Raw genomic sequence first — 25406 nt, forward strand, 5'->3', positions numbered from 1 at the left:
CTATTAGCATGTACAACTTGGAATGGATGTAAACTGAACCCAGCGGAACAGCAAATAAAATACTCCTGACAGCCTGCATACACAGACCACAACGCCTCCCACCCTGCTCGCGTCCCAGTCAAGGTACAGAGCAAAAGAATAACATGAAGAAAGTGATTCTCCTTTGCCAGAAAGAGGTCACTCCATCTCAGCAAAAAAAAAGAAAAAAAGACAATCTCACTGTAAGACTCTGAAGCACTTCCTGTTTTCAAGGAAGGACACACAAATAGTAGATGGCCGTCCAAAGAACATAAAAAAAAACAAAAAAACACATGCCAAACATTTGAAAATGTATATATATGTCTTTTTTTGTACATTATGTATTTTTATATCTCTTAACTAGCATACAATTAAGTCCCGTTCCACTTTCATCTTGAATCAGAACCAGGTTCCTTTCCCAAATACAAAAAACTGTACCAAACCAACGACAGGACAGGCCAGTGGAATCTGCACGCTGTGACTGGCAGGAGAAGGGCTGCAGTCTCAAGCTGCATGCATGAAGAACAGAAGACAGGGTGGCCGCCAGCCCAAACTTCACCACCAGCAAATGGAACTGGAAGGAGTTCACCAAATGCTTTGCTTCAGTTGGAAGGTAGCAGATACATTTTTTCTCTTTAAAGTACTGATGCTAAAATTATCTTTGGGGACAGGATCACTAACCATTTCTCATGCAGATATTTTTGTACTTTTGTCTTTTTTTTTTTTTAAGGATCTTTTTTTTTCTTTTCTTTTTTTCTGTGTGGACAGAAGGATATCTTATTTCAACATTCAATAATTTTCTATACAGAAACAGTATGAATAAATGAACATTTTTTTTCCCAAGAGGTAAGTAAAACATTATATATATTTTTTCTTCTAAGAGGGGGCGGAACAGGGTGGCCAAGCTTCACTTTGCAGTCATCATCTGTACAAACTCTGAGAAGAGAGAGAGAACAATACAAGGATTACAACACTTTTCCTGGCAAAATGCCAGAAGGGCAAACCACCTTCTAAATGGTTTATTAATCTTTTAATCAAGTATACAAGGTTCAGAACACATCCAAATTAGTGTCCCGTTTACAAACGGCTTCCATGTTCATCTCATTAAGCTCATCTGATTAAAAAAAGTCACCATGCTGTGTAAACAACAACCAGAGACAGACAGAGGGAAGGAGAGATAGGGAGAATGAATCAATAAAATAAGAGACTGAATGGGTGCAAGAGAGAGTAACAGCTTTCATTGCATTGGGAGAAAGATAGAGGGAGAGAAGGAGAAACAAATGCAGGAAAATGAGAAATGCCTTATTCAGTTTATTGGCCCAGTGAGAGCTAGAAAGTGACACTTTCCAGCCTTATGAACTGTTGATATTATGTCAACAGACTTCTAGAAAATGACCGCAGTCTCTTGTGAAATGTGTGGAAAAATGTATAGTGTGGGGAGGGTAGAGAGAGAAGAGAGTGAGAGAGACAAGACAAAGAGAGTGAATGGTGGTTCTTAAGTGTCTGTGCTAACACTGTTGTCTACCAGATTAACCTTACCCTAACCCCAGCTCCCAGCCCCAACTCGTCCTCACCTTCGTAGTTGACCTGACCGTCTCCGTCAATGTCTGCTTCTCTGATCATCTCGTCCACCTCCTCGTCTGTGAGCTTCTCCCCCAGGTTCGTCATCACGTGACGCAGCTCCGCTGCGCTGATGTAGCCGTTGCCATCCTGGAATTGGAGCACATGGAAATCCCAGTTGGACAATTATGTCAGGAAAAAAGGAAGTATTTGGCGAATCTCAAGAGCATACACCTGTTTTGCAGTATGAGATTTAACTGGTTGGATGAAGCTTCTTATTTCTTTCCCTCAACTTCCATGAAGTAGTAAAGTAGTACAGTTTAGTGTAAGAAGTATTAGTACTAGCACTAGTAGTAATAGACAGGTATTCAAGTAGAGCGAATGTGACTAATCAATTTTACCTTGTCAAATACCCGGAAAGCTTCACGGATCTCCTCCTCGCTGTCTGTGTCCTTCATTTTTCTGGCCATCATGGTGAGGAACTCTGGGAAGTCAATGGTTCCATTGCCTGTGAAGGACACAGAAAAACCATGAGGAACCGACGTACCTTTTGTAGTTTTTTAAAACAAACATAAATGGTAAAGTAGTTCTCCTGTAATAAAGGAGGAGCTTGTGAGTGAGATGGTGGTCTGGTTTCCAGCAGGCAGCAGCTCCCTGACTAACACGTTCGGAGGATGAGCACAGACGTAAACAGGTCTTTTCACAGCAGAAAAGATGTGTATGCTAGCGTGTGTACACGGCGCATACACCATCTTCGCCCGCTCATCCATAGTGCAGGCTTCCCCTGAGGAGAGCACCATAAATCAGACCTCTCTTTCTTTCCATCAGATAGAGGTCACACACTGCGCCGGCTTCCCTCCCAACTCCTCATCCCTCCCAGACCGCCTGTCTAAGGTGATGTGTGGGCCTCCATGTCAAGTCTGGGAGGGTGAGTAGGGGGATAAATGGATGAACAGAGGTCAGAATTCCTGGAGGTCAATAACCAGGTTTATGCTCCAGCTGGGATTACTGGGTCGTGATCATAAGACCCTGGACTGGAAGTGATCTGTAATCTACTTCTCACGTCGCGCACGGGGGGTGGTCTCATCGCCGCACCGAAACCGATCCACGCACGCAGGAGACAAGATGGTGGCGAAGGCGGCGGCAGTGTGTGAGAGAGGCCCTGTGATTAAGGTTAGGTAAAAATAAAGTGCATTGATCTGCGTTGGGATTGGAAGGCAGGTCAGTATCTCAGAGGGAAAGCCGGGACCATGTGGGATTAGCTCGGCGTGGGGATGATGGGATCGCTTGGCCTGGGATTAAGGCAGCGTAGCACGGCACCAAGAGGAAACCGAGAGGCTGGAGATGCGAGGCAGAGGGGAAGAGCTATGCTAGGGGTCAGAGAAGGATATCTAACAGCCTGGGCTAGCAGTCTAAGGACATGGTATCTAGCCTGGCCAGACAGCCCCGGGAGTACAAGGCTGCCACTGGGGATACCCTGTAACCAGCCTGAACAGGAAAACTCATCAGTTGAGGAACTACTGGAGAGGGAGGGGAATAGACAGAAAGAGACAGAGAACGAGAACAAGCAAGAGAGAGTGAGGAAGATCAAGAGGGACAGAGACAGAACGAGAGGAGGAGGGGAAAAGCAAGAGAAAGGGAGAGACTGAGGAGGAGAAAGGGACAGCGAGCGAAAGGGAGGGAAAAAGAAAAAGGAAGAGGGGGAGGGAGAAAGAGAGGGAGAGAAGGGAAGGAGGCCAGCAGTGAGATCGGATCTGCTCAGCTGGATGAATCTTGGGCCCGCCTCAATGTACGCGAGGGAGAGCGTGGGCGCGGGAGACGGAGCGAGGGAGACGGAGCGAGCGAACGAGTGGGTGACGGCGCGATTACATGCGAGAGGCCGCGCTGCTGACGTCTACCCCAGGAGGCAGATGCAGTCCTGCCGCAACTTCACACCACTCACAAATCGGAAGGACCGTTCTAGAAACATTCGTCACAAAGTCCTCTCACCTCACGCAGGAAAAAAAACCTTTCTACTCGTCTCCCCATTCATCTGTGGACAGCTCGGCTGCACCCACCAGTGGATCTTATGTTCGTTCCCCCAAACAGACCTGGTCTCTGTCAGGTCCTAGTTTTCCCAGGCCCTGTCCTGAAGCATGGCTGAGCATCACAGGGCACTGACCGACTGTGTGAAGTAGCACACTTCGGCTCCAGCAGCAGAGTGGATTATGTCATCACTTTTATTTTCCATGACTGGCTTCGCTGGCGTCTGACCTAGATTGCATCAGCCATGGGAGGCAACGCAGAGGAGGGCAGGGCGGATGGGGGAGGACATGTGTGGAGGGGAGGACATGTGGGGAGGTGAGGATGGGACGAGAGAGGGATGAGGCGGAGAAAGGGGCAGAGAAAGAAGGGATGGCTAGGAGAATAGGGGGATGGGGAGGTGAAAGGTGGGGGATGAGAAGGAGAAAGAAGTAGAAGAATATAACTCCATCTCCGATCCTGGATCCTCTCCTGTCACACCGGGAGGCATCCAACCAGCATGGTGGTCCAGCAGTATACAGGAACATCGCACATTGGTAGGTTGGTCCCCATTTCAAGTCAGCAGAAGTCACTTAGATGACTTGTGTGTCCCTCCATCCCTCAATATCTCCATTCCTCTCTCCATCCTTCCCCTGAGCGTCCCTGTTGATGCTGACACCGTGACACGACCTGTCACCAAGTCTGATCCTCTCACTAGTGCTGAAGGCAGAAGCGAGGACTCTGCTGTCCTTTCACACGCCATGTCGCGATGTCATCCATCATCGCTGACAGTGACTAAACTGCTCGCGGTGCAGTCATGAAGCTATACTGTACACAATACGATACTAAGACCAAGACAGAAAAATCCCAGACGTGCATTTATTTTCTTTTTTTATCAGGATTGCTGGCAGGAGTGACTTGATGTTCCAGTCCTGACAGACAAGGGAACAATTCTCACTTTCCAACCAATCAGGTTTACCCTTTCCACTAATGAGGGAGGAGGATACTGACCGTCTGCGTCCACCTCGTTGATCATGTCCTGCAGCTCAGCCTCTGTGGGGTTCTGACCCAGCGACCGCATGACTGTGCCCAGCTCCTTGGTTGTGATGGTGCCGTCGCCATCCTTGTCGAATAAGGAAAACGCCTCCTTGAACTCTGGAGAGGGAGAGAGGAGGAAAGGAGGGAGGGAGGAGAAAGGAAGGAAGGAGAAAGTCAAAAAGCAGCCCCCACCAAATCCACCACTTGAGAACCTTGTACGATGGAGTGGAACGCCTTTGAAGGAGTGACATAACTCCAGAATTTTCTGCATCATGACATTTTCATCCAAAAATATAAAACAACGCGAAGAAGAAACCAAGATAGAAGTTTAGACCCTGAAAGTAACATTCATTACCAACTCATTCAATATCCACATTGGCTCTCAGTGGTGAAGAGTCTTCAGCGCCAGATACAGAGAGACCAGGAGGAAACACTGAGGGCTAGATGCTTGAAGTATACTATAGCATTGGCGCTCACTGCACAAGTTAATTAACCACCAAGGGCTTCAGTTTTATGTAACTGAAGACAACAAAAGTAAACTAGTCATCACAGACCCAGTATTTTATTCAGCTAGGGTTCTTCATTTAATTCCCTCTCAGTAACATGGAGTTAGTGAAGTAGATGGTAACCAGATTTCCTGTGCTATGCTGGGGTGGTGGGGTAGGGTGCCTGGAGGGTCTTGTGAGGCAGGGGTTGTGGGGTGCCTGGAGGGGCTTGTGAGGCAGGGGTTGTGGGGTGCCTGGAGGGGATTGTGAGGCAGGGTTTGTGGGGTGCCTGGAGGGGCTTGTGAGGCAGGGTTTGTGGGGTGCCTGGAGGGGCTTGTGAGACAGGGGTTGTGGGGTGCCTGGAGGGGCTTGTGAGGCAGGGGTTGTAGAGTGAGTGCTGTTTTTACCTGCAATCTGCTCCTCTGTTAGCTGGTCGGCCTGGGGAGAAGAAACAGGGAGGAGGAAGTTACTCAATTGTTAATCTAAATACCAATCTCCTTAGTCATTGTCAGTGCCCTTCCTTCATCCTCGCTTCCCCTGCCCGCCCATCTATCCCTCCCTCCTCTTCCCCATTCCTGCCTGCCTCTGCCACATCCCTCCCCTTCCCCCTTCCCCCATCCCTCCCTCTGCCACATCCCTCCCCTTCCCCCATCCCTCCCTCTGCCACATCCCTCCCCTTCCCCCATCCCTCCCTCTGCCACATCCCTCCCCTTCCCCCATCCCCCATCCCTCCCTCTGCCACATCCCTCCCCTTCCCCCATCCCTCTCCCCAGCCACCATATCCCTCACTCCTTCCCCCACCCCTCCCTCTCTCCCCCCAGGGTCTAACTAAACAAGTGATGACTGTGCGTTGGTCCCTCCACAGTCCTATGACAAACCCTGTCTCTCTACGATGTGCTTGTTTTGCACTGAAACAGTTTGACCCGACACAAAAACATGTGTCAGATCCCACCCTGTGGGATGTAGAATGGGTGTAACAAGTAAAAAAGAAAAAGACAAACAAACAGGCCAGGGGAACCAAGGGGAGAACAGGGACTCCACCCAACCCTGGTAACACCCCCCCCCCCCCCCCCCCCCGGTTGTTAATGGATATTATGAGTCATAGCAGAGGGATCTAGCCAGGACCCACACAGGGATGAAGTCTTGCAAAGACGGGGCCTCTGATTTCAAACATGCATGGGCAGCAGAGCTTTAAAACACTAATACCGTGTTAACACCAGCCACTCCCTCGGGCACACACCTCGGGCCTTGAACACCTTGAACATGTGTTATCAGTATCACGGCAACAAACCCCAGACGTCATCCGGATGGCAGGAAAACAGGAACACACACGCACAATGTTGGGTTTGTTGTGTGGTTGAGGGGGGAAAGAGAACAAGAGAATCACACACACACACACACACACACACACTTTACTCTAGATGCCAATACTTCCATAGCCATGTTTCTTGTGAATTGGTCAAAGTACACAGTTCTGCCCCACTGCAGTCCTACAACACGCGTGTTAGGGGGAAGTGGGCTTTGACAGAGACAGACACCGCCTGGATCCTGCCACATCTGAACATCACACAGGCAGCTCTCTGGGAGAGCCATAGAAAACGTGCCATTCTAAGGTAGCCTATTGCTAATGATGCGATTTCTGGTTCCCGTTCCTCAGCTCATCAGGAAAGGCAAGTCTGACCGTGGATCTTCGCTCGTGTGGTTTAGTTCTGTAGAGCTCATCAGAAGTCCAAGACAAAACACATTTCATGACTGAGGATATATTGATTCCAGTAACGACATGACTTCAGACTGCAAAGGATAACTTCAACAATCATAATATGATTAGCTGACATGATTCAGTCAAACTCTGCACAATAGCATTTGGGTTTTTGTTTCTCCCTTGCCATCTCTGCCTCCCTCGGTTCCTCTCTCCATCTGGGAGATTAGCAAAATAAAATTATTTTACTATGGAGGAGTGGGGGTAATGCGACTGCACATTGCTATGAATTATCTTCCGCTCACATATCCCCCTCCCTCTCTCACCCCTCCCCCTCTCTTTTTAGAGGTCACCAGAAGCAGTCATAAGAAGATTGGTGATTTGGCCTTTGTCAATTACGCCCCAAAACTATGGAACAAATTACCCATAAATATTAGGGAAGCAAACACTAGACATTTTTAAAAGACAGCTTAAAACCTACCTTTTTACCGAAGCATTTAAGTCATTTTATCTCAAAAGGGTTTTCCTACTTTTATTAGTTATATTATTGTAGAATCTTGGTTTAGTAAATTTGGGTCATTATTTGACTTGCTAATTTTACTTTGTCTAGGTCAGAGTTGGCGAACTCTGATAGCGTACAAGAACTCTGGTCGCGTGAAGTATTTAAACAAATATGTAAAACAATCTGTATTCTTGATCTGAGGCAAAGGATCTGTTAAGAGAATACGGCCCATACTCTTGACCTGGGGAAAGGATCTGTTAACAGAGTGTATGGTTTTATATATATAGACCAGGGGTGAACCAAATGTATATGTTACTTTTAAGATGCATGTTTAAAGTTGTTCTCTCTTGAACAGAGATCTTTTTGGGATTTTTATTTTTGTTTGAATTGTTTATCACTTGTATTATTGTTTTTATTGATTTTATGTAAAGCACCTTGAGCTACAATTCTTGTATGAAATGTGCTATATAAATGAAGTCTTACTTACTTACTCTTTCCCCCTCTCAGGACTCTGCTCTCTCCTTCTCTCACCCCCATCCCCCTCCCCCTCCCAGGCCTCTGTTCTCTCCCTGTATCACCCCCAATCTCCCCCCCCCCCTCCTTCTCTCTCTCTCTCCTGGGCATTGAGTTCAGTGACTCAGTGGAGCCAAACCTCTGGAAGAGACCCAGTCCTCGCAGTCCAGCTGCATGACCAGGTCTACTACCAGCCCTGCCCATCCTCCCTCCCCCCCCCAGCACTGGAGCTTAGCTCCGGGAAGACACCAACACCCCAGTCTGTCCTGTTCCAGTTCGGCCCCTCAGGGCCACCCTTTGGGAGACCTACAACCTCTCTTAGGAACATTGCTGGATGTTCTGATTCACTTTTGAGTGTGGAATGTTTTGTCTTTCATGGCTGCAGCATGGGGTGAAATCCCAAGCCAGTACTTCCATTTTGTGGGACAATAAAGTTCATCTTGAATCCATCACCCTTGCCTGCACAGCGCAGCCTGAGTGGGGAGGTGGTCCACCGTGGGCCGGGTCTGAGGACCATGGGCGGTCAGCGGATAACTGATTCTACACAGGATCTACCCGCGAGGACAAGCCATAACACTCAGGAGTATAAAACACACAGGAAACTCCCCCTGATTCATGTTGTCCTATGGAGACAGTGTTGTCCCAGCACTAGCTCTCTGAGGACAGACAGATTGAAGAGGGGTAGGAGGGAGGATCCTGGCATGAGCCTTTACAGAGTTGCCAAGAAGCCGGTCAACCACTCGTCTGTCCATCCCTCCCATGGAGCAGAAAACCAGTTTACTGGGCCATGGCTCTGCACAGCAGCTAAGCCTCTATGAGCCACCTCATAAAAATTTGCAAAGCAACTAGTCCTCTGTCAGTGTGGAGAGATCAACTGTAAACATTGGCTAGGATTTACATATGTCACATACACTTGCCTCTGTGTACACACACACACACACACAAGGGAAAGAAAAAAAAAGCTTAATGATAATGCTGAACACTTTCTTTCTAGATGGTGGGGGTGGACCCAGTAGCTCCACCCTACAGGCTACTATACGGGCTTTAGAGCGGACTGAAGGCTCCACTTGTGACAGCAGTTTACCTTGCCCAGGAGAAGAGCTGGCTGCCAAAATCATAAATGATTCAATGCACTGGATCAGATGTCCTCCAAGTTACTAAACATGGGCCCGCAAACAAAACTGGACCTGGAATAGGATAGGCCTTAGTACACTAGGCCTACTTAGTAAATACTTCCATCTCAATAGTGGGCAGTAGTCAAGCGTACAAAGGTTAAGGCTTGTGGATTAAACTTTTCTGAAGTGATACGTAGAAAGAAAGAGAACGAGATGGAGAGATCCAAACCCCTTGTGGTTGACATAATAACAGGGTGCAATGTGAGACCACATGCAGCCGGATTTCATGATATGGGATATTGGATCACTGAGGGGACAAATGAGATGTAGCTTATGTCTGTACTCTCCTGAGCCCTGGATGTTCATTCAGTGATGATGGTCAATACATTAGCTGGGAGGCCCCTTCTCACATCCTGATTTCCATTGCGTCTCTGATCGATTTGTGACACCAGGCTGACTGTTCCTAATAGACACACCTAATTTTGCTTGATTTCTCACCCCTCATATTGATAATGAATGAATATGAAAAAGAGTCAGTGACCGTGTTGGTGTGTGCCTCCCTCTCTCTGTGAATTGTGTCTGAAGTGTGTTACATCATCTTGGCAAACAAGCATCCAATATTTGAACTCATATATCAAAGTGATGCATTGCTCTGTTTAAATATTGTCAATTTTAAAGGATTTAGTTATGACCAGAACTCAACACTTGAAGCTTATATAGGGTCAGAGCGCTCAGCGAAGTGAGCTCTGAAAAATAAGCACAGCATTTGCATACGATTTAAATTTGTACAAGACAAGCAAATTCAAAAGTCAGCATATGTCGAGATAGCTCAGAACAGTCAACGAGAAACAGTAGAACCATTTCGCAGTCTAATCTGGCCCAATGGTATATCGGCTACACTGTTTAAATTTGCCACATTCCCAGTTAGAAGTCGATGAGCGATTTCCGTTGCGGAACATTGACAATACAATGAGGATATTTTCTTCGTGGTTAGGCTACAATTTGAACTCGAATTTTCCCTAAAATACATTTTTAATTATGGCCGATGACATGCATTCTTTAAGGGACAAACAACATAATAAAACCGCATTACCCTATATAAATTACAGGGTAGTAAGGCTGGTCTTGGCTACACTAATTCGCAGGAACAACGATTCTCCTGGTTTACTTGATAGCCCTAAACTGCATAAACAAACTGAGCTCGTAGAGCATTGCTTGTCATTTATACAGATTCTATTAATCCGGTTCAATGTTTAATTCAATCTGCACCATGGCACCCTAGAGCCAGCTACATGGCCCGATATAGCCACGGACCCGACTAACCTATGCCTTCAGAATTGCGCACTTATCACGGAATCCCACTCCATTTTGACAGTTGCATCGCCCTAGATAAACAAACGGTGAATACAATTTAATTATCCCAGTGCATAGTCCAACTACAATGCTTACTCTTGGCAACAAGTATATACTAAATAAAAACACAATAACCAGCTTTATAATCGTCCCAGTTCAAACCCCTGATGAAACCCCGATGTAAAATGCAGCATTGAATGACGTTCAAATAACACTTTCGACACTTTTCTTTTTTGTCCAAACGGTGAAATTGAAATAATTTGGTAAAACTATGTAATTAAAATACATACCATGTTTGACGAGTCTGAGCTGATTAGCCTATCTAAGAAGCAGACTACGAATGCTCTCGTTCCTTAGATGGAGTTCTATCAGCAAGATAGAGGTGTGTATATTCGCCGTGGTTAGAATGGGGTTAGCTCTGTATCCCTCCGCCACACTAGCACTGATCACTCACTTCCTTATTCTATGCTGCAGATATTTGGCCGGAGTTCCCTCCCTAAAAAGGCGGAGACACGTCACCCACAGACCCAGCAGCGGTGGACGAGCCTACTATAGAACGGTTATACAGATTGCTTTCCCGATAGATATAGCCTACCTACGCCATGTCAGACTGCGCCACAATCTGGTCAAAAGTGTTATGTCTGTATATTGAATGGCGTTATGTACAATACATACAAAGCTGTAAGAAGGTTCACGAGTTTCAATATAAGATGCTAATACTTCTATGGCATGGCTACTGCAATGTTGCTTTTTTGGCCAGGCGGAGGACACACCAGTGAAACCTTCTCGATCCATTTCTCTAATGGATCTAATGACACATTTTTTTAACTATATTTTACAACCCAATTGAGCCCAAGTCCTATAATAGGCCTACATCGAGTTAAAGTTTATACAACACACTTCAACCCACTGAATATCTCTTCCGTGTCTGCATTTTGCACATATCAAACCTGACAGCACAGGCTATAGGAAAAGTAGGCCTCAAGAATCACCACATGGGCGGAACTACTTTTGGCGGATGGATATTTCCAGTGCATAAAAAGGTTTCCTCGTTGACACTGGAGAATTTGCTATGCTGTTCTGTGACAGCGCGTCTGATTGGTTACAACAGAGCCGCAATATTATACTCTATGTATTGCAGGCAATTATTGGCTACGTCGGACCTGCATTGCACCAGGCAGTAGGGCTTCATCAAGATACCATAAATACAATAACATTAAATCGAATGTATCTCAGTGCCGATGGTGGTCAGATCAGTTCAATTGAAATGTTTTACTCTGAGAAAATGTAGCGTAATAGTGAATCGGAGGCTGACAAGTGCGGAGAGTTGAAAATACCGAGACTTGCCATTGGATGAGGCGGACAGTACCAGAAGTGCTAGTGGAGACGCGGAATTTAAGAATGAAAGAGAACTGCGGTAGTGTAAATGGGACAGAATTAGAATTGATTCGTTTTAGCGGTATTTTATAGCGTGGACACATCCATATCAAAATGTAATCTCTTAATGTCATGTTATTAAATTTGCTAAAGATAAGACAACATTCAAATGATTATGGAGGTTCGGTTAATTCATTATTGTGTTTGAATGCTGCATCTTAAGGCTATAGGTGAAGTGTCGAGAATTGTCCGGTGAGTTACTTTTACAGAGTGAAGTTGTAGCCTATGATGGAGTGATAAACCAAAGCACCACCAAGTGTTCAGTGTTAATTCAAATAGCCAGGCATATGCCTATGTACATAGGCTACTAAAGGAACTTTTGTCAGTGTATATTAGGCTATCCCGTGAAAATATACACAAACTTGGCATCGACAAGTTTCTGGAGGCTAGTTCAAATGCTTCTGATATAGGCCTATCTTACTCCGAGCCGTCATCATTACATTCTCATGCACGCGTGTGTCAAACTACTTATCAGACTATCCCTTGAATTGATTGGGCATAGTCTGATAGGAATAGTGTCATTAGAATATTCCTCCTCTGTCCATTCACCAACCAATCTCCACCACAGGCCTACACGCCACGCTTGAATTAATTTAGTTTTTCACTGTTTGCTGAATGTGCTACGATGTGCGAGCTGCGGTTGAAATGCGTGACTGATTTAATAAAGATGCAGTTGAGAGTTGTCAAGCAGAGGCTGCGGCAGCATTCTCACTCAAGCCTAAACGGGGGTGCTGCATATGGGCCTTTCTGCTGAGTACAAAGTTACACATGGATTCACATCAAGTGGAATTAAATCAATGTTGCTTTTCTCCAAGTGTCAAACTGCAGCGCCACTGCCTGAGCGGTTTAGCAGGATTAAGCAGCTCGCTATGTTGGAATAAGGGTGTTCTTGAGATAAACCCCACAAGAAATCAAATTCTGGCAGCGGGCAGAAGCTGTTTCATAGCGTTTTCACACAATTTAAAGTGTGGATGTCGTTTTTGAGCTTGGAGTGTTGGGCTGGATTCATATTTGCCCACACGCCTCATTTAATCATCCTTACCCCACACTGATAACTTACGTAAAACGCACAACTATGCACTTATAAGGATAATGAAGAAAAACGTATTTTGAAAAACAAACTCTGCAGTAGGCTACCCTCTGCTGGCAGAGTCGCTAACAGGTCAGCCAAAACTGGCCCGCGATTATTTCATGACTCATGTTGAAAGTGGTGATTTACGTTTAAATGTCCGCAGCGCTAAAACCCCAAACGTTAAAAAGTGCCATGAACCTAGCCTCAGAACTAATTAGTAGTGAAGAGCAGGGCCACCTTGCACCAGAAACGAAAGTGCGAGACGTAAATGACCAGAAATCCCGGGGTGACGAACAGATGGAGGTGCTGTTGGCACTTGTAAAGGGACTATGACAAGATGTGAAATCGTTAGGCAACCGTACAACTCTGCAACACGTGCGCAGCGATTTGCTCTCCATGGACATTACAGCCCCACTGCAAAACCTGGGATCCCAGCAGGGAAGTCGATAACCATGTGAGCCGTGAGAGTTTGGAACCAGCTGGATCTACCGCCGCTCATACCCGGACATAAGTATCCTAATCCAGCAAGGCCTGGGAAAGCCAGGCGCACGCGACGCGAGTAATTTGTTGCACCAGCATGGAGGACGTAGAGAAGTGAATAATTACACATTTGAGAATTGCAAAAAGATTTTCTCGGTTTTGTCTCGTCCTTCTCATGATGAGTAAAACTAAACCGTCTTGACCCTGTCTGGGTCAATAGTTCGTGGTTCATTCTTACATGGCTCAAACACTGATGGATCGACTGAACCACACAGGAAGACTGGTCACATGTCCAATATTAAATAAAACATGGATACATATCAACACATGCTCACAGTACAACGTTTTTTATTGTCATATTAGACGGACCACATGAAACGTAACAAAAGGTGGGAAGTCAAACATTAAGCCATGCACAAAATATATCACAACTCTCAGGGTAGACAAACTGCAGGAGCCTGGCTTCTCTTTCACACAGGGAGGGGTCAGGGGTTAGAGGTACAGTCCTTCGGGGGTTCCCTCCTGTTTCTTGTAGAGGACGTTCTCCTTGGACTTCTTGAAGTCCTCGTTGGTGACCTTCATCCTGCGCTCTCGGAGGGCCATGAGGCCTGCTTCTGTACAGATAGCCTGGGAGAAGAGGACAGGAACCAGAGGAGAGGAAGACAAGAGAGGAGAGGGAACAGGTAGACAGAAAGAGCAAGGAAGAGAGGATGAGGCAGGAAGAGCCACGAAGAGAGGAGAGGAAAAGAAGAGAGGAAGACCGAGGAAGAGTGAAAGAACCAGAAAGAGAAAAGAATAAGGAAGAAAGAGAGATAAAAGAAGACCAAGAGCGAGATATAGGTTATTATGTTGAGGTGAAATAAAACAAGGCTTCACTGTGAAACTACAATGCTGGACACTCTTGCCAAGCAGTCTGGGATGGGTGTAGTTTAGTGGTAGAGGACTTCACTGCAGATTAAGAGGCCGCAGGCATAACTCCACCCCTGGCCTTGCTACGGATAAAAAAGCATCTTCTCAATAAAACGCTCTGGGGCTCCAGCATGCCGCCGGGCACTGCCACTAGAGGGCAGCACAGCTGTATCAGAGCGTGTACTGGGGACCCCATCCCTGCAGATGAAGCTTTATGACATAAAGGGGATATGGAAAATGTTCCGTTTGATGATGTTAGGGTAGCGCACATGAAACACATCATGATTAGAGGGCTGACGTGGATGTTCTCAGAATGCAAAGGAACAGACATGCTACTTATGGGTACAGCTCAGTGGCAGAGCATATGCCTACAGAACAAAGAAGTTCAGATCTCTGTGTACGTCGCTTTGGAAAAAAAGGGTCTACTAAGTAAATATATGATATGACAACCAATGCATTAACCCCTACAGTAAGCTAGAGCACAACACATTGGGAACTCCTTGCTCGGCTGCAGACTGGCGCGCACCTTGATATCGGCTCCGGAGAGATCGTCTTTGGCCAGGATGAGCTCGTCCAGGGTGACGTCGTCGGCCACAGTCATCCTGCTGGTGTGGATCTGGAAGATCCTCCGCTTGGTCTTCTCATCAGGCAGGGGGAACTCGATCTTTCTGTCGATTCTCCCTGAATTAGAAATATGGATTTGCAACAGAAAGTTGCCGGAGGGAGAGAGAGAGGGAGGGAGAGAGACGGGGTGGAAGGAAGGAAGGAAGAGAAAAAGAGCGTGAGAAAGAGCACAAGAGCCGGGGAGAGAGAGGAGGAGAGTTTGTTTGTGCGATTGAGCGGAAGGAATGTGTTGTGTGTGTGTGTGTGTGTGTTTTCTATCCTCACCAGGTCTAATAAGTGCAGGGTCCAGGGTCTCTATCCTGTTGGTGGCCATGATGACCTTGACGTCCCCCCTGGAGTCAAAACCATCCAGCTGGTTAAGCAGCTCCAGCATGGTTCTCTGAATCTCCCTTTCTCCTCCAGAGTTAGAGTCGTATCTAAGGCAGAGACATCGTATTCATTCAGCAAATGCCTTTATCCACAACAATATTCAAACAACGCATACAGAAAAGAGGCTGCAGCAGCAGATCATGGATCTCAGAAGTGAACAACCAGCTTAGAGCAGACACAGCCCCACAGACACAGCCCCACAGACACAGCCCCACAGCATCTACAGTGCTGGGAAACTTTCTCCTCATGTTTTCTCTCTGACTTGCAGCATCCCAAGCCTGTCTTACACGTATTCATACACTAACTCACAGTCACCTGACGGTACCAACTAATTAACGCCGAGACACATGGTGTTGCTAGCACCATGCCTTCATCCCGAGTCATCAGACACAAGTAAACGCACGCATTCACACACTCCCTTACATACATCTCTCCACCCCACACACACACTCCCAGATACGATACACACTTACTAACCCACACACCCCAACACCCACACACTCCCACCTTTTGGTTCCGATGGCGTCAATCTCGTCTATGAAGACGATGGAGGGCGCGTGCTCCTCGGCCACCCTGAACAGCTCCCTCACAAGCTTGGGCCCATCCCCCAGATACTTCTGGATGAGCTCTGAACCCACCACACGCAGGAACGTAGCCGACGTCTGGTTGGCCACCGCCTTGGCCAGTAGGGTCTTACCTGGAGGGGGGGGGGGGAGCAATCAGTAAGAGATCATAATGATTCCTATGTGTCCTTATATTTATTTTAAACAAATCCTCAGTATTTATTTGTGTATTATAGGATGGGTTTAGCTCAGTGGAAGAGTTCAGGAGGCAGAAGGCTTTGCGTGAAAGTGTCTGCTTAAAGAAGATGAAGCCAAGAATCTGCTAAATGAATCCAGCCTCCGTGCGCTTGCTGTCCCTGGGGTCTAACCCACCTGTGCCTGGGGCTCCGTACAGGATGACTCCCTTGGGCGGCTTGATGCCCATCTCCTCATAATACTCTGGGTGTGTCAGAGGTAGCTCCACAGACTCCTGCACACAAACACCACAGAAGAAGACAAGGCTTAAAGACACAATAAAAACAACCCGTAGCGTAGCCAAGTAATCCCGTCGCGATCGAGCGATTGGATTCCTGTCAGATGCAGAATGCGTGAAAGGCTGGTCTGTGATCTGAACCTTGATCTCCTGGATCTGGTTGTCCAGCCCTCCGATGTCAGCGTAGGTTTCCTGAGGGGCCTTCTCCACCTTCATCACCGTTACCAGGGGGTCCGTGTCATCCATCAGCACCCCGATCACAGCGTGGACCTGCAGAATGGAGAAGCAGCAGGATGTGGCTCTCTCGGGGGTCTAGGGGGGGGGGGGGGGGGTCTGCAGGGAGACTGCAGGAGCAGGGACTCTGGTTCCAGAGGAATCTGTTGTTGTTGTTTACCTTGTGGTTGAGGAGGACAGAGCAGCCAGGCTCCAGCAGGTCCTTGTCCACAAAGGAGAGGATGCTGACGTAGTGCTCCGAGCCCACCGAGGTGGACACGATGGCGTGGTTGTCATCGATGATCTCCTCCAGGGTTCCCACCGACATGGGGGTCCCTCGCAGGTCGTCCACCTTTGACCTTTCCTCCTGGGGGAAGAAACCCATCGTGATCTGGGTGAAAATCCCTCCGTACCAAAAACTTCCAGAAATTAACCAAGTCAAGAAAACCTTTAAGTGGAGAAAACACCAACCCAACAGCCAAATGCTGTAATGAAACGGTGTCAGTATTGTGTGAGTACAGTGTCAGTACTGTGTGAGTACAGTGTCAGTATTGTGAGATTGCTGTGTCAGCAATGTGAGAGTACTGTGTGAGTAATGCGAGAGTACTATGTGAGTACTGCATCAGTATTGTGACAGTACTGTGTCAGTAGCAGGCCTACCTCTTGTTTCTCCTCTAGAGGCTTCATCTGTTCCTGGTTCCTGATGAACTCCTCCTCCATGAGGAGGTAGTCCTTGATCCTCTCCTGCTTCAGAAGCTTCAGCCGACACTGCGTGTGTGGGGTGACTGGAGACGCAAACACACACACAGTTACAGTCATTTCACCAGATAACGTAAGTGGAAGAACTATTAAAGTAGTAAGTGGAAGAACTATAAAAAGGTTCAAACAAAATGTGTTAAGAATATTAATTATGTCCGTATAAAACCTGCTGATAGTAGTGATGAGAAAGAGAGGGCGAGAGAGAGGGGTAGGGAGTGGGGAGAGAGAGAGAGGGAGGGGTAGGGAGAGTGGGGAGAGAGAGAGAGGTGTTGGCTGGGCTGGGCTACCTAAAGGCAGCTTGCTGGCTGCATCTGGTCCCTTGGTTCTTTTCTTCTTCTTGCCAACTCTGGTGGGAATGGGAGGCTCATACTTCTTCTTCTTGTCCTGACAACCCAAGATAATATGATAAATCAGGCAATAGCTATTTTTGTATGTTGTGGTTCCATAATTGTCCAGAAATGTAATGGTGCACATTACCTTGGATTACAATGATTTGTGTAGATGAAGTACATTTAATATTTGCGTGCCACTCCTATTACTGAATCCCACACCAGGAGGGTAACCCTGACCCTGGGACTTCGCTCTCTCCGGCCACTTACCTTATCATCCTTCTTGCCCCCTCCAGGACCATGGCCTCCGCTCTGGCTTTGACCCTGAATTAACAGACAAGTCCATTAGAAACGACACTTACACGTTCATCGCTGTGTTCACGCAATCTCCCGACAACTATCATCTACAGGTAGCTAGCTATTTCCTCTTCTACCTATCCTGGAGCTTTACATGATAAAAACAGCGTGACAATAAATGTAGTCGCCTATCGACGAGTTAGTACAGACGCTAGGAAATTAGAATGTTCTAATGTAAAACAACTAGCTCTAAATACTCCCAACAACGGGTGTCAGTTGTTATGTGCTGTATGACTAGCTAGCTAGTGCTAGCTGTTGTTGGCTAACATGATCTGTCCGTCTGACAATATTCAATGTCTAGAAGTATTGTGTCTCAGAGTCAAGCAAATTGATCAAATTTGATTCCAAAATGCCAATATCGCAGTGAATTATCAGGCCATTTCGCAAACTATTTTAAGAAAACATAAGTAAGAAATAAATTTGCTTGCTCACTCACCATTGTTGCTGTCTCACTAAAGTGACGTATTTCTACGGCAAGTCGTGAAGGACAAATTGTCAGGCGAATGCCCTAAACCTAATTTAGGAAGTAATTAAGTCAACTAGATGAGATCAATGACTGTAAAAAGAATGAGATCAACAACATGCTTCAGTAAGATAGCAATTTACCACAGACATTCCATTGTTGTAAACATACCTTTATTATTTTAAGGTATTCAAAAATAACGCCATGTTAAAGTGTTAATTAAATCCATTATCTACTATCCGAACATCGGTTCAAGCTGATAAAGATGAAAGCAGTTTACAGTTGGCTATACTTTGCAATACAATACAATATTTTCAAGCTGTGTTTCGTGGGTGGATATACTCAAGAGGCAACTATTGAGTGTGTCTCCCCATATCACGATCAAAGCTCATTCAAGGCAGAAAATTCATTTCACACCGTAGGCTACCCTCTGAAGAGTGATTAACCCACTTAGTGTAGTTTTTTTTCATTTGTATTACTGAGATGTGTACTTGTGGTTTAATGGTCAGTGACGTAGTCTACCAAACAGTGCCAGTTACCTCTTTCCTTTTGATTTATAGATTTACATTTATATTACTGTTTTGTTAGCACTCTTCTATCCAAAGCAACCTACAAATACTCAAATTGCATCGTAAATATTTTGATGTGTTGTACCTGCCTATTTTGGCGGTAAAATGGATTTTCAGCATATAAACATCTAATCCCTAGTTGTTACATTAAAGTTTTATGTTTTAAAAACAGAGCTTGGATATTACGTATTGGAGATGTAATAACTCCTCTCCGGCTGCGGTCCTCACAGGTTGACTGACATGCAACGAGGATCTCCAGTAACCTATAGGCCTTCTATAATTTTATCTCAATTCTCCACAAGGCGGCAAACGTATCACTCGGCTATAACGCAAATAATATCGTGCATCTTCTCTCTTTACTATCCCAATTGGGAAAAGGAAAAGTGGGTGGCCGTAACAACGAGACATTGTGATTTTTCTGAAGCAGTCCAACAAAGTATTCTGACTCACTTTCTAACACCTCCAGCAAGAACCAGAGACATGCGAGGAAGAGAGAGGGGAGGTTTAGAAAGATGGAAAGAGAGAGAGAGAGAGTAAAAGAGTGGGTGTGTGTGTGAGAGAGAGAGAGAGAGAGAGAGAGAGAGAGAGAGAGAGAGAGAGAGAGAGAGAGAGAGAGAGAGAGAGGGAAGCTGCTGAGATCCCCTGGTGAGTGTATAGAACATGTGTGTGTGCTTACATGTAACAAGGGTTGGGGCAGATAGACAAGGAGAGAGAGGGGGTATGAGAGAGATATCAGAGCGTTCAGCTGTTGGTGTCCAGGGACATCCAACACCAAATTATTATTCTGTAAGTAGATGGCTGGTCTGTGACCACTGTTTCTGCAGTGTGATTTTCATCACAGTGGCATGTATTTTACATACATATTCAACATGTTTAAAAATCTAGCACACTCAAAGATCTGTCACAGAGGACACTGTTTGGGTTGCTGTGTTAGGTATGTTGGGCATTTATTGGATAGATATTGCTCAGTGGCAAAGCATTTGACTGCAGACCAAGTGCAGGTTCAACAACTTCCTATATGTTGCTTTTGATGAAAGCGTCAGCTAAATAACTCATTGTTGTTAAAGATGTGCACTGGTCTGGCAAATACCTACATGTTGTTGTTTTATAAAAAATTGGCTCTCTGTTTGACTGCTAAAATAATGTAACATTATGAAGAATGTGCAACAATTCAGACAAGATAAATCTAGATTTATTCATCTTTTAGACAGTTCTACACTTTTGGTGAATCTCAGAAGTATAGTTATCTAATAATGTGCATTCATCACTTTGAATGGATGTCAATAGTAAGCAACAGCAAAAATTATTTCAAGCAGAATTTAAACGTTTGCTCAGTGTGGTAACAATTTGAAAATGTCATATTCATTTTCCATTTCATACAAAAATACAGGAAGATGTTCATCTGCTGGATTAAACTACAGAAGATCACTCACACTTTGTTGAAGATCTGTAATGCTTCTTGCTAAGAAACAGTATCCTGGAGATGAAAGCCGTATCTAAAACTAAGAGGCCCATCATTTTATTATATAGATGATAGGTTTTGCTCACCGGTAGAGCATCTGACTGCAGTATGAAGGATGCAGGATGAGGTTCAAATACCCCCTTGTACGTCGCTTTGTATAACATTCTAAATTAAATCATTGTTATGTATCGTATCTGGGACTAATAACCGTGGGGACTGGGGAGGGCATGACCAGTTCGATATCCGGTCTGCTAAAGCAGTTCACACCAGGCACTGAATCTCAGTGACATCACTGCCGGTGCCAGGAGGAGTGGAACCCTGTAATTTGAGCTTCTCCAAAGTGTTTTCAAAGAGCGCAAAGAGGCGTACATTATCTCCCCAGCCCCATGCATATTATAGCAGCTTCTCCAAACACTTTCTCAGCTTGTCTCTGCTGGCAGCTGTGGCTCGGCGCATGCACCTTTCACTGACTTGTCTGTCAGAGTCTCCATTCCCAGTTTCCACAGGAGAACAGGAACATAACACCTCTTTGAAACCACCAAGGTGCAAGCACTGGATATAGCCTTGTTTGACTGCATCACCGCATTGTAAAAAAAACTTTGCAGAGCAGATGCAGAGCAGATGTGGACAAAAGAGAGGTGTTTCAAATGTAAATTTGGCCTAACGTATTCTACAATGCATTGGTTGGATTATATTAACCACAATATTCAACCGTCTCTCTAGTAATAGCCTCACATTCTAAAACTGTGTATGCGTTCTCAGATTTGTTACGCGTCTCTGCTGTTGTTGTCTGGTCGCAGCCTCGACGGTCATGTCCATTGTGTTTAAGTACAGTTATGGACTGGAGCTATGAAAAAGAGAATCCATTAGAGCCGACGAGCATAATGAGCTTATTTAGCCGACTTCATCGGTCTAATCATACTCTTGTATTCACTGTATGTCTCATTCAGACATCTACGGTGACAAATTATGTAAGTATGTCAGGAAATTTCTCTAGACACTGCGAGTGCATCGTAAACACCTCAGTGAAGCATTCATTGTCTCTCTCTCTAGGTTTTCACTCAAACCTCAATTAAGCAAGCAGGATTCTGTTAATTAGCCGGCTGTAAGATAAATCAAGTTAGTTACAGCTGGAGCAAAAAAAAAAAACCCGTTTGGTAGCTCTCCACTCTATCCTCTCGGGACAACATTCTCCAACTGTCTCTCCTGACAGGGTTTAGCGAAGAGGTCAGATTTAAAACACATGCGACCGCTACCGTGATGAGTTCCATACAGCAGGGAAAATGTTGGTTGGTAACCCTCAACGACAGATCCTTGGGGCAGTTTCCATCACCATGGAAACTGAGTCTGAAGTTCAGCATTTCAGTACAGTCATGTAGACCAGATGTGTTTCCAGCAACCCTGAAAGCATTACAGTTTTCATGGTCTGTCAGAAGCCTGGTTGGTCTCCTAGTGATGAACTCTACAGTATGGTAGTTCTATTCCCACGGGATGTCTTCCTGGAGATAGACAACTTGATGGAGCTGTGACACTGTGTAACCGTCTACATGTTTAATACAGGATGTTTCAAATGATGATATCTTTCTCTCTCTCTCTGAGAGACGGGAGGACATCTCCTTTTCGTCTGACCCCCCACCATGTCTTTTCCAGATCTATCTGTCCACACTGGTCTCGGCCAGGCGATTGTTCATGATGCCCAGTGCACCCACGCCGCCAGAGAAGCCGTTATGGCGGGAGCAGGAGCCTGGTTGGCGAGGATGCCCGTTAGCCATCTCTGATAGCTGCTTCTGCATGATGGCTAGGTTCACCTGAAAGGAACGAGGAGGAGCGAAGAGTAATTACAGGAACTCAGATATTCTTTTGACCTAATCTTCTAAAAGTGATAACGCAGGTACTTTTTCACAGAATTGTTAAAAAAATTATTTAAGTACTGTTGTTTCTTGCGTTTGTTTTTGCATCACTTGCTTTAACAAAGACCACATGGAAGATCTCAGTGATTTAAATGACCGCATTTGGGACAACCTTAAGTTCGGTCCATACACACATCTCTCCCACCCAAATACTGTTAGAAGTTAACACTTCTGATCCTTGATTTTGAATGAATAAAAACGTCAAACACGTTAGTTTCGTTCACGCTTTCCTTCCTCTTACCTTGTTGGCTGCCAGGAAATCCCTCATGGAGATCATCTCCCCAGACATCCTCCTCCCGTCCGCCTCGCTCTCGTTCACCGCGTCCGTCTCAATGGAGAGATCCCGGTGCATGCGCGGGTGCCCGGGCCCCACCACGTTCCTGCGGGGATTCCCCTGGTGTTTCTGCCCCCCCTCCCCCCTCCCCGGACAGTAACTGCAGGGTGCCTCCAGCCTCCTCAGTAGCCAGTTGAGCACCTGCTTGATGACAATGGAGATGACGTTGAAGAGCGAGTAGATGCAGCACACTCCCGTCAGGATGAACAGGAAGTTCCCCAGGTGATAGGCCGTAGACGAGCCCTCGTACACAGCCTTCTGGCTGCTCACCATATCCCCGAAACCGATGGTGCTGAAGGCCACAAAGCAGAAGTAGAGCGAGTCCAGGTAGCCCCAGCCCTCCACCGCTGAGTACATGGCCGAGGCACAGCAGGAGACCAAGATGGCCGCCGCGCCCAGGATCAGCATCACGCAGTAAACCGAGGGCTTCCAGCCGGCTAGGCCCTCGCCCCGGCTGCCTCCGCAGCCCTCGGAGAGTCGCCGGCTCCTTGGGGGGAGCACGGCGATGCGCCGACGCCGCTGGTGGCAGAACTTGAGGACGTAGGCGATGACAGTGATGACACGTTCCAGGAAGAGGTTGAAGAAGAGGATGGTGGAGGCACAGCCGACAAGGCCGTAGAAGATCAGGAAAACTTTGCCCCCGATGGTTGCTGGCGTGGTCATCCCGAAGCCTGTGCACACACCCAAATATACACACACATGTACACACACCCACATACGCATACACGCACACACAGACACACGCATCCACACACATCATTTTGACTTATTATGGTTTGTACTGACATGCAGTACAGCATGTTCCCCTGCACGCTCACAGACCATCCCCATGCTCTGGGTGAACTGGCAGTGTGCAGCTGTGTGTGTACAGTATGTACCTGCTACTGGACTCAACCTCATGCAGAGGGTGGACTGTGACAGCTTGCAGCTGTGATTGCTCTCAAGAAAGGGAACTGATGGTTCCAATTCTGATGCTTATAATTGCTTCTTAATAAGCAGCATGTGCACCTTTCCCCAGAGCACAGAGCACAGTTCTTCAGAAACATCCTCATCATCTTTGCACGCCCACTGCACTCTCCCTGATCTGGGTTGCTATTGGTGACGGTTTCCAGTTATCCTGACGCCTCCCCCCAACTCTCTCCCTTCGTCTATATCTCCCATTTCTCTTTTCATGTCTGATGCTTTCTCCATCAGCCCCTACCTACGTGTAAAGTGAAATGGTTTTTCCAGCTCGTTGACTCGCGGATCAATGCAATCCTGTCCGAGGCATAGATTGTTTTTGTTTCAAGCGACGGAGTGTTGTATCTCAACCATTTAAGAAGATTGAAATGTAACGTGACGTAAACTACACCTACAGTACGTTCCCAGTCAATTCCTCTTCCAACCAGCAGTGACATCATCTCACCTGTGCACCTTATAGGTTAAGGTACACGATTTTCATCTAGAACATTTGAGAAGTTCCTCCACTAAGAATTTGGCCTAGGTTTCGGTTTTTCATTTTGTGGTCTCTTGGTGCGAGTGGAAGTCCATAGATAAAGACTGATGAAGGCCATCGACTATAAGCTGCTAGATGTTCTGTAACACTCTTTCACTGGTCATTTAACATTGTCTACTCTGGCATGAAAGGCCTTTTTGCCTCTGCACACCCCCTCCCGTCCTCCTCCAAGTCTCTCAATTATCCTTTAGGTTTCATGTACCTTTCCCAAAAGGTAAATAAATACCAAATATGCACTTTTGAACTTTGATCTTCTGTTGAAGGCCTACTTTCTATAAACAATATTTGTAAATCTCTTTGGACAAACGCGTCTTGAAATGAAATTGAATGTATAATGTTCCCAACACCTACGGGAAAATAAGCTCTATAGGCCTACACACTCACTACAGAGCTACGTTCACCACGGGTGTGGTAAAAACACATTGGAACCGTGCTACTTGGCGATAAAAGACGCAATAGTCACCAGTCACCAAAACTGAAGTTCAGCCACAGCAGGTTTCAAACTGACTGACTATTCAAGAGAAGAGTTTCCTTCTAGCAAAATTAGTCATTCTGGCGCGAGCCTAATTGTGGAGGGTGTCACTCAGAACGTTCAGCACTTGACCTTATAATTTCAATTGCATGGACAAGCTTCTGAGTTCATAAATCAAACTTGATATCAAACACATGATATGCATGATTTTAAAATAATACCAACGGTACTGTGTTGATCAATAGGCTAGACTCTGATACAAGATGATGCAGACTACCCTTCAAATAATCTCACCAATGGTTGAAACAACGGTCCCCACGAAGTAAAACGCCCCGGGGAAGTCCCAACGAGGTCGGATAGCGTCCACACGAATACCGGCCATATTCGCTTCCTCGTAGTTTTTGAGGAAGTTGTTCAACTCTTTCTTACTCAGGTTGTAGGTTTGACTGAAATGTTCAAACCTTTGCTCCCATCGTTCTTTTGCCTCCCGCTCTTTGGGCTGCTCCAGAGCTGAGAAGACAGCGGCCCCGCAGAGGAGGTAGAGGATTATGAACAACGCTAACATCAGGAACCGAGCGTTGTCTTCATTCAGTGGACCGATGCCGCAGCCGCAGCCGCTCCGGCAAGCCATTATCTTGTCACCAGTGAACAGGTGTGATGTACCCGCGGCATGGTTTCATGTTCAGCACACACTCTTCATTATCCATCCCTCGCTTTTGAGGATGATAACGAGCCAATTCATGACAGAAACTCCTGTGCCGTGGAAAGCAAGTTTAGCGACCTCGCGGAGACTGTGCACCTGTCACTTTGCAATTAGCATACTGCTCCGAATG

The 25406-nt window shown here is 46.2% G+C and overlaps 3 protein-coding genes and 1 long non-coding RNA gene across 6 annotated transcripts; 1 reads left to right on the top strand and 3 right to left on the bottom strand.

The window, feature by feature from the left end:
* Positions 1-542: 542 nt before the first annotated feature.
* Positions 543-10715, bottom strand: LOC136947203 (calmodulin-1). 2 transcript variants are annotated; one of them, XM_067241120.1, is made up of 6 exons: positions 10575-10715; positions 5510-5540; positions 4591-4734; positions 1980-2086; positions 1593-1728; positions 543-954 (listed from the first exon to the last, which is right to left on the bottom strand). In XM_067241120.1, the coding sequence occupies exons 1-6, from the start codon at positions 10575-10577 to the stop codon at positions 926-928; spliced, it is 450 nt and encodes a 149-aa protein (XP_067097221.1). In that variant the 5' UTR covers positions 10578-10715; the 3' UTR covers positions 543-925. The 2 variants fall into 2 exon arrangements, with proteins under 2 accessions (XP_067097221.1, XP_067097219.1); XM_067241118.1 differs by lacking the exon at positions 543-954 and having other exon boundaries at positions 1525-1728.
* Positions 10716-13604: 2889 nt separating this feature from the next.
* On the bottom strand, positions 13605-18326 carry LOC136947339 (26S proteasome regulatory subunit 4). Of its 2 annotated transcripts, XM_067241362.1 has the most exons (11): positions 18305-18326; positions 17782-17835; positions 17470-17566; positions 17084-17208; positions 16605-16790; positions 16352-16480; positions 16111-16207; positions 15683-15872; positions 15071-15222; positions 14709-14863; positions 13605-13900 (listed from the first exon to the last, which is right to left on the bottom strand). In XM_067241362.1, the coding sequence occupies exons 1-11, from the start codon at positions 18305-18307 to the stop codon at positions 13766-13768; spliced, it is 1323 nt and encodes a 440-aa protein (XP_067097463.1). In that variant the 5' UTR covers positions 18308-18326; the 3' UTR covers positions 13605-13765. The 2 variants fall into 2 exon arrangements, with proteins under 2 accessions (XP_067097463.1, XP_067097466.1); XM_067241365.1 differs by lacking the exon at positions 18305-18326 and having other exon boundaries at positions 17660-17813.
* LOC136947341 (uncharacterized) lies at positions 17574-22466 on the top strand. The gene is made up of 3 exons (XR_010877010.1): positions 17574-17611; positions 17808-17921; positions 22013-22466. It is a non-coding gene; the product is annotated as an uncharacterized lncRNA (long non-coding RNA).
* On the bottom strand, positions 22015-25204 carry LOC136947340 (potassium channel subfamily K member 13-like). Its single transcript, XM_067241366.1, has 3 exons — positions 24868-25204; positions 22514-23277; positions 22015-22170 (listed from the first exon to the last, which is right to left on the bottom strand). The coding sequence occupies exons 1-3, from the start codon at positions 25202-25204 to the stop codon at positions 22015-22017; spliced, it is 1257 nt and encodes a 418-aa protein (XP_067097467.1).
* Between the last annotated feature and the right edge of the window lie 202 nt (positions 25205-25406).

The sequence above is a fragment of the Osmerus mordax genome, chromosome 8, assembly GCF_038355195.1.
Source record: "Osmerus mordax isolate fOsmMor3 chromosome 8, fOsmMor3.pri, whole genome shotgun sequence".
NCBI lineage: Eukaryota > Metazoa > Chordata > Actinopteri > Osmeriformes > Osmeridae > Osmerus > Osmerus mordax.

Bases quoted from the DNA above. Each gene is read 5' to 3' on its own strand.
- LOC136947203 (XM_067241118.1), bottom strand. The intron at 4,735-5,509 runs GTAAAAACAGCA...CTCCCTCTCCAG, and splicing joins AACAGAGGAGCAGATTGCAG to AGTTCAAGGAGGCGTTTTCC. The intron at 1,729-1,979 runs GTAAAATTGATT...CTCCAATTCCAG, and splicing joins CTTTCCGGGTATTTGACAAG to GATGGCAACGGCTACATCAG.
- LOC136947340 (XM_067241366.1), bottom strand. From the start codon at position 25,204: ATGGCTTGCCGGAGCGGCTGCGGCTGCGGCATCGGTCCACTGAATGAA. The intron at 23,278-24,867 runs GTGAGATTATTT...GTGTGTGCACAG, and splicing joins GACCGTTGTTTCAACCATTG to GCTTCGGGATGACCACGCCA. The intron at 22,171-22,513 runs GTAAGAGGAAGG...CGTTCCTTTCAG, and splicing joins ATTTCCTGGCAGCCAACAAG to GTGAACCTAGCCATCATGCA.
- LOC136947339 (XM_067241362.1), bottom strand. The intron at 16,208-16,351 runs GTTCAGATCACA...GTTTGTGTGCAG, and splicing joins ACCAGATCCAGGAGATCAAG to GAGTCTGTGGAGCTACCTCT. The intron at 15,873-16,110 runs GTGGGTTAGACC...CCCCCCCTCCAG, and splicing joins GTACGGAGCCCCAGGCACAG to GTAAGACCCTACTGGCCAAG.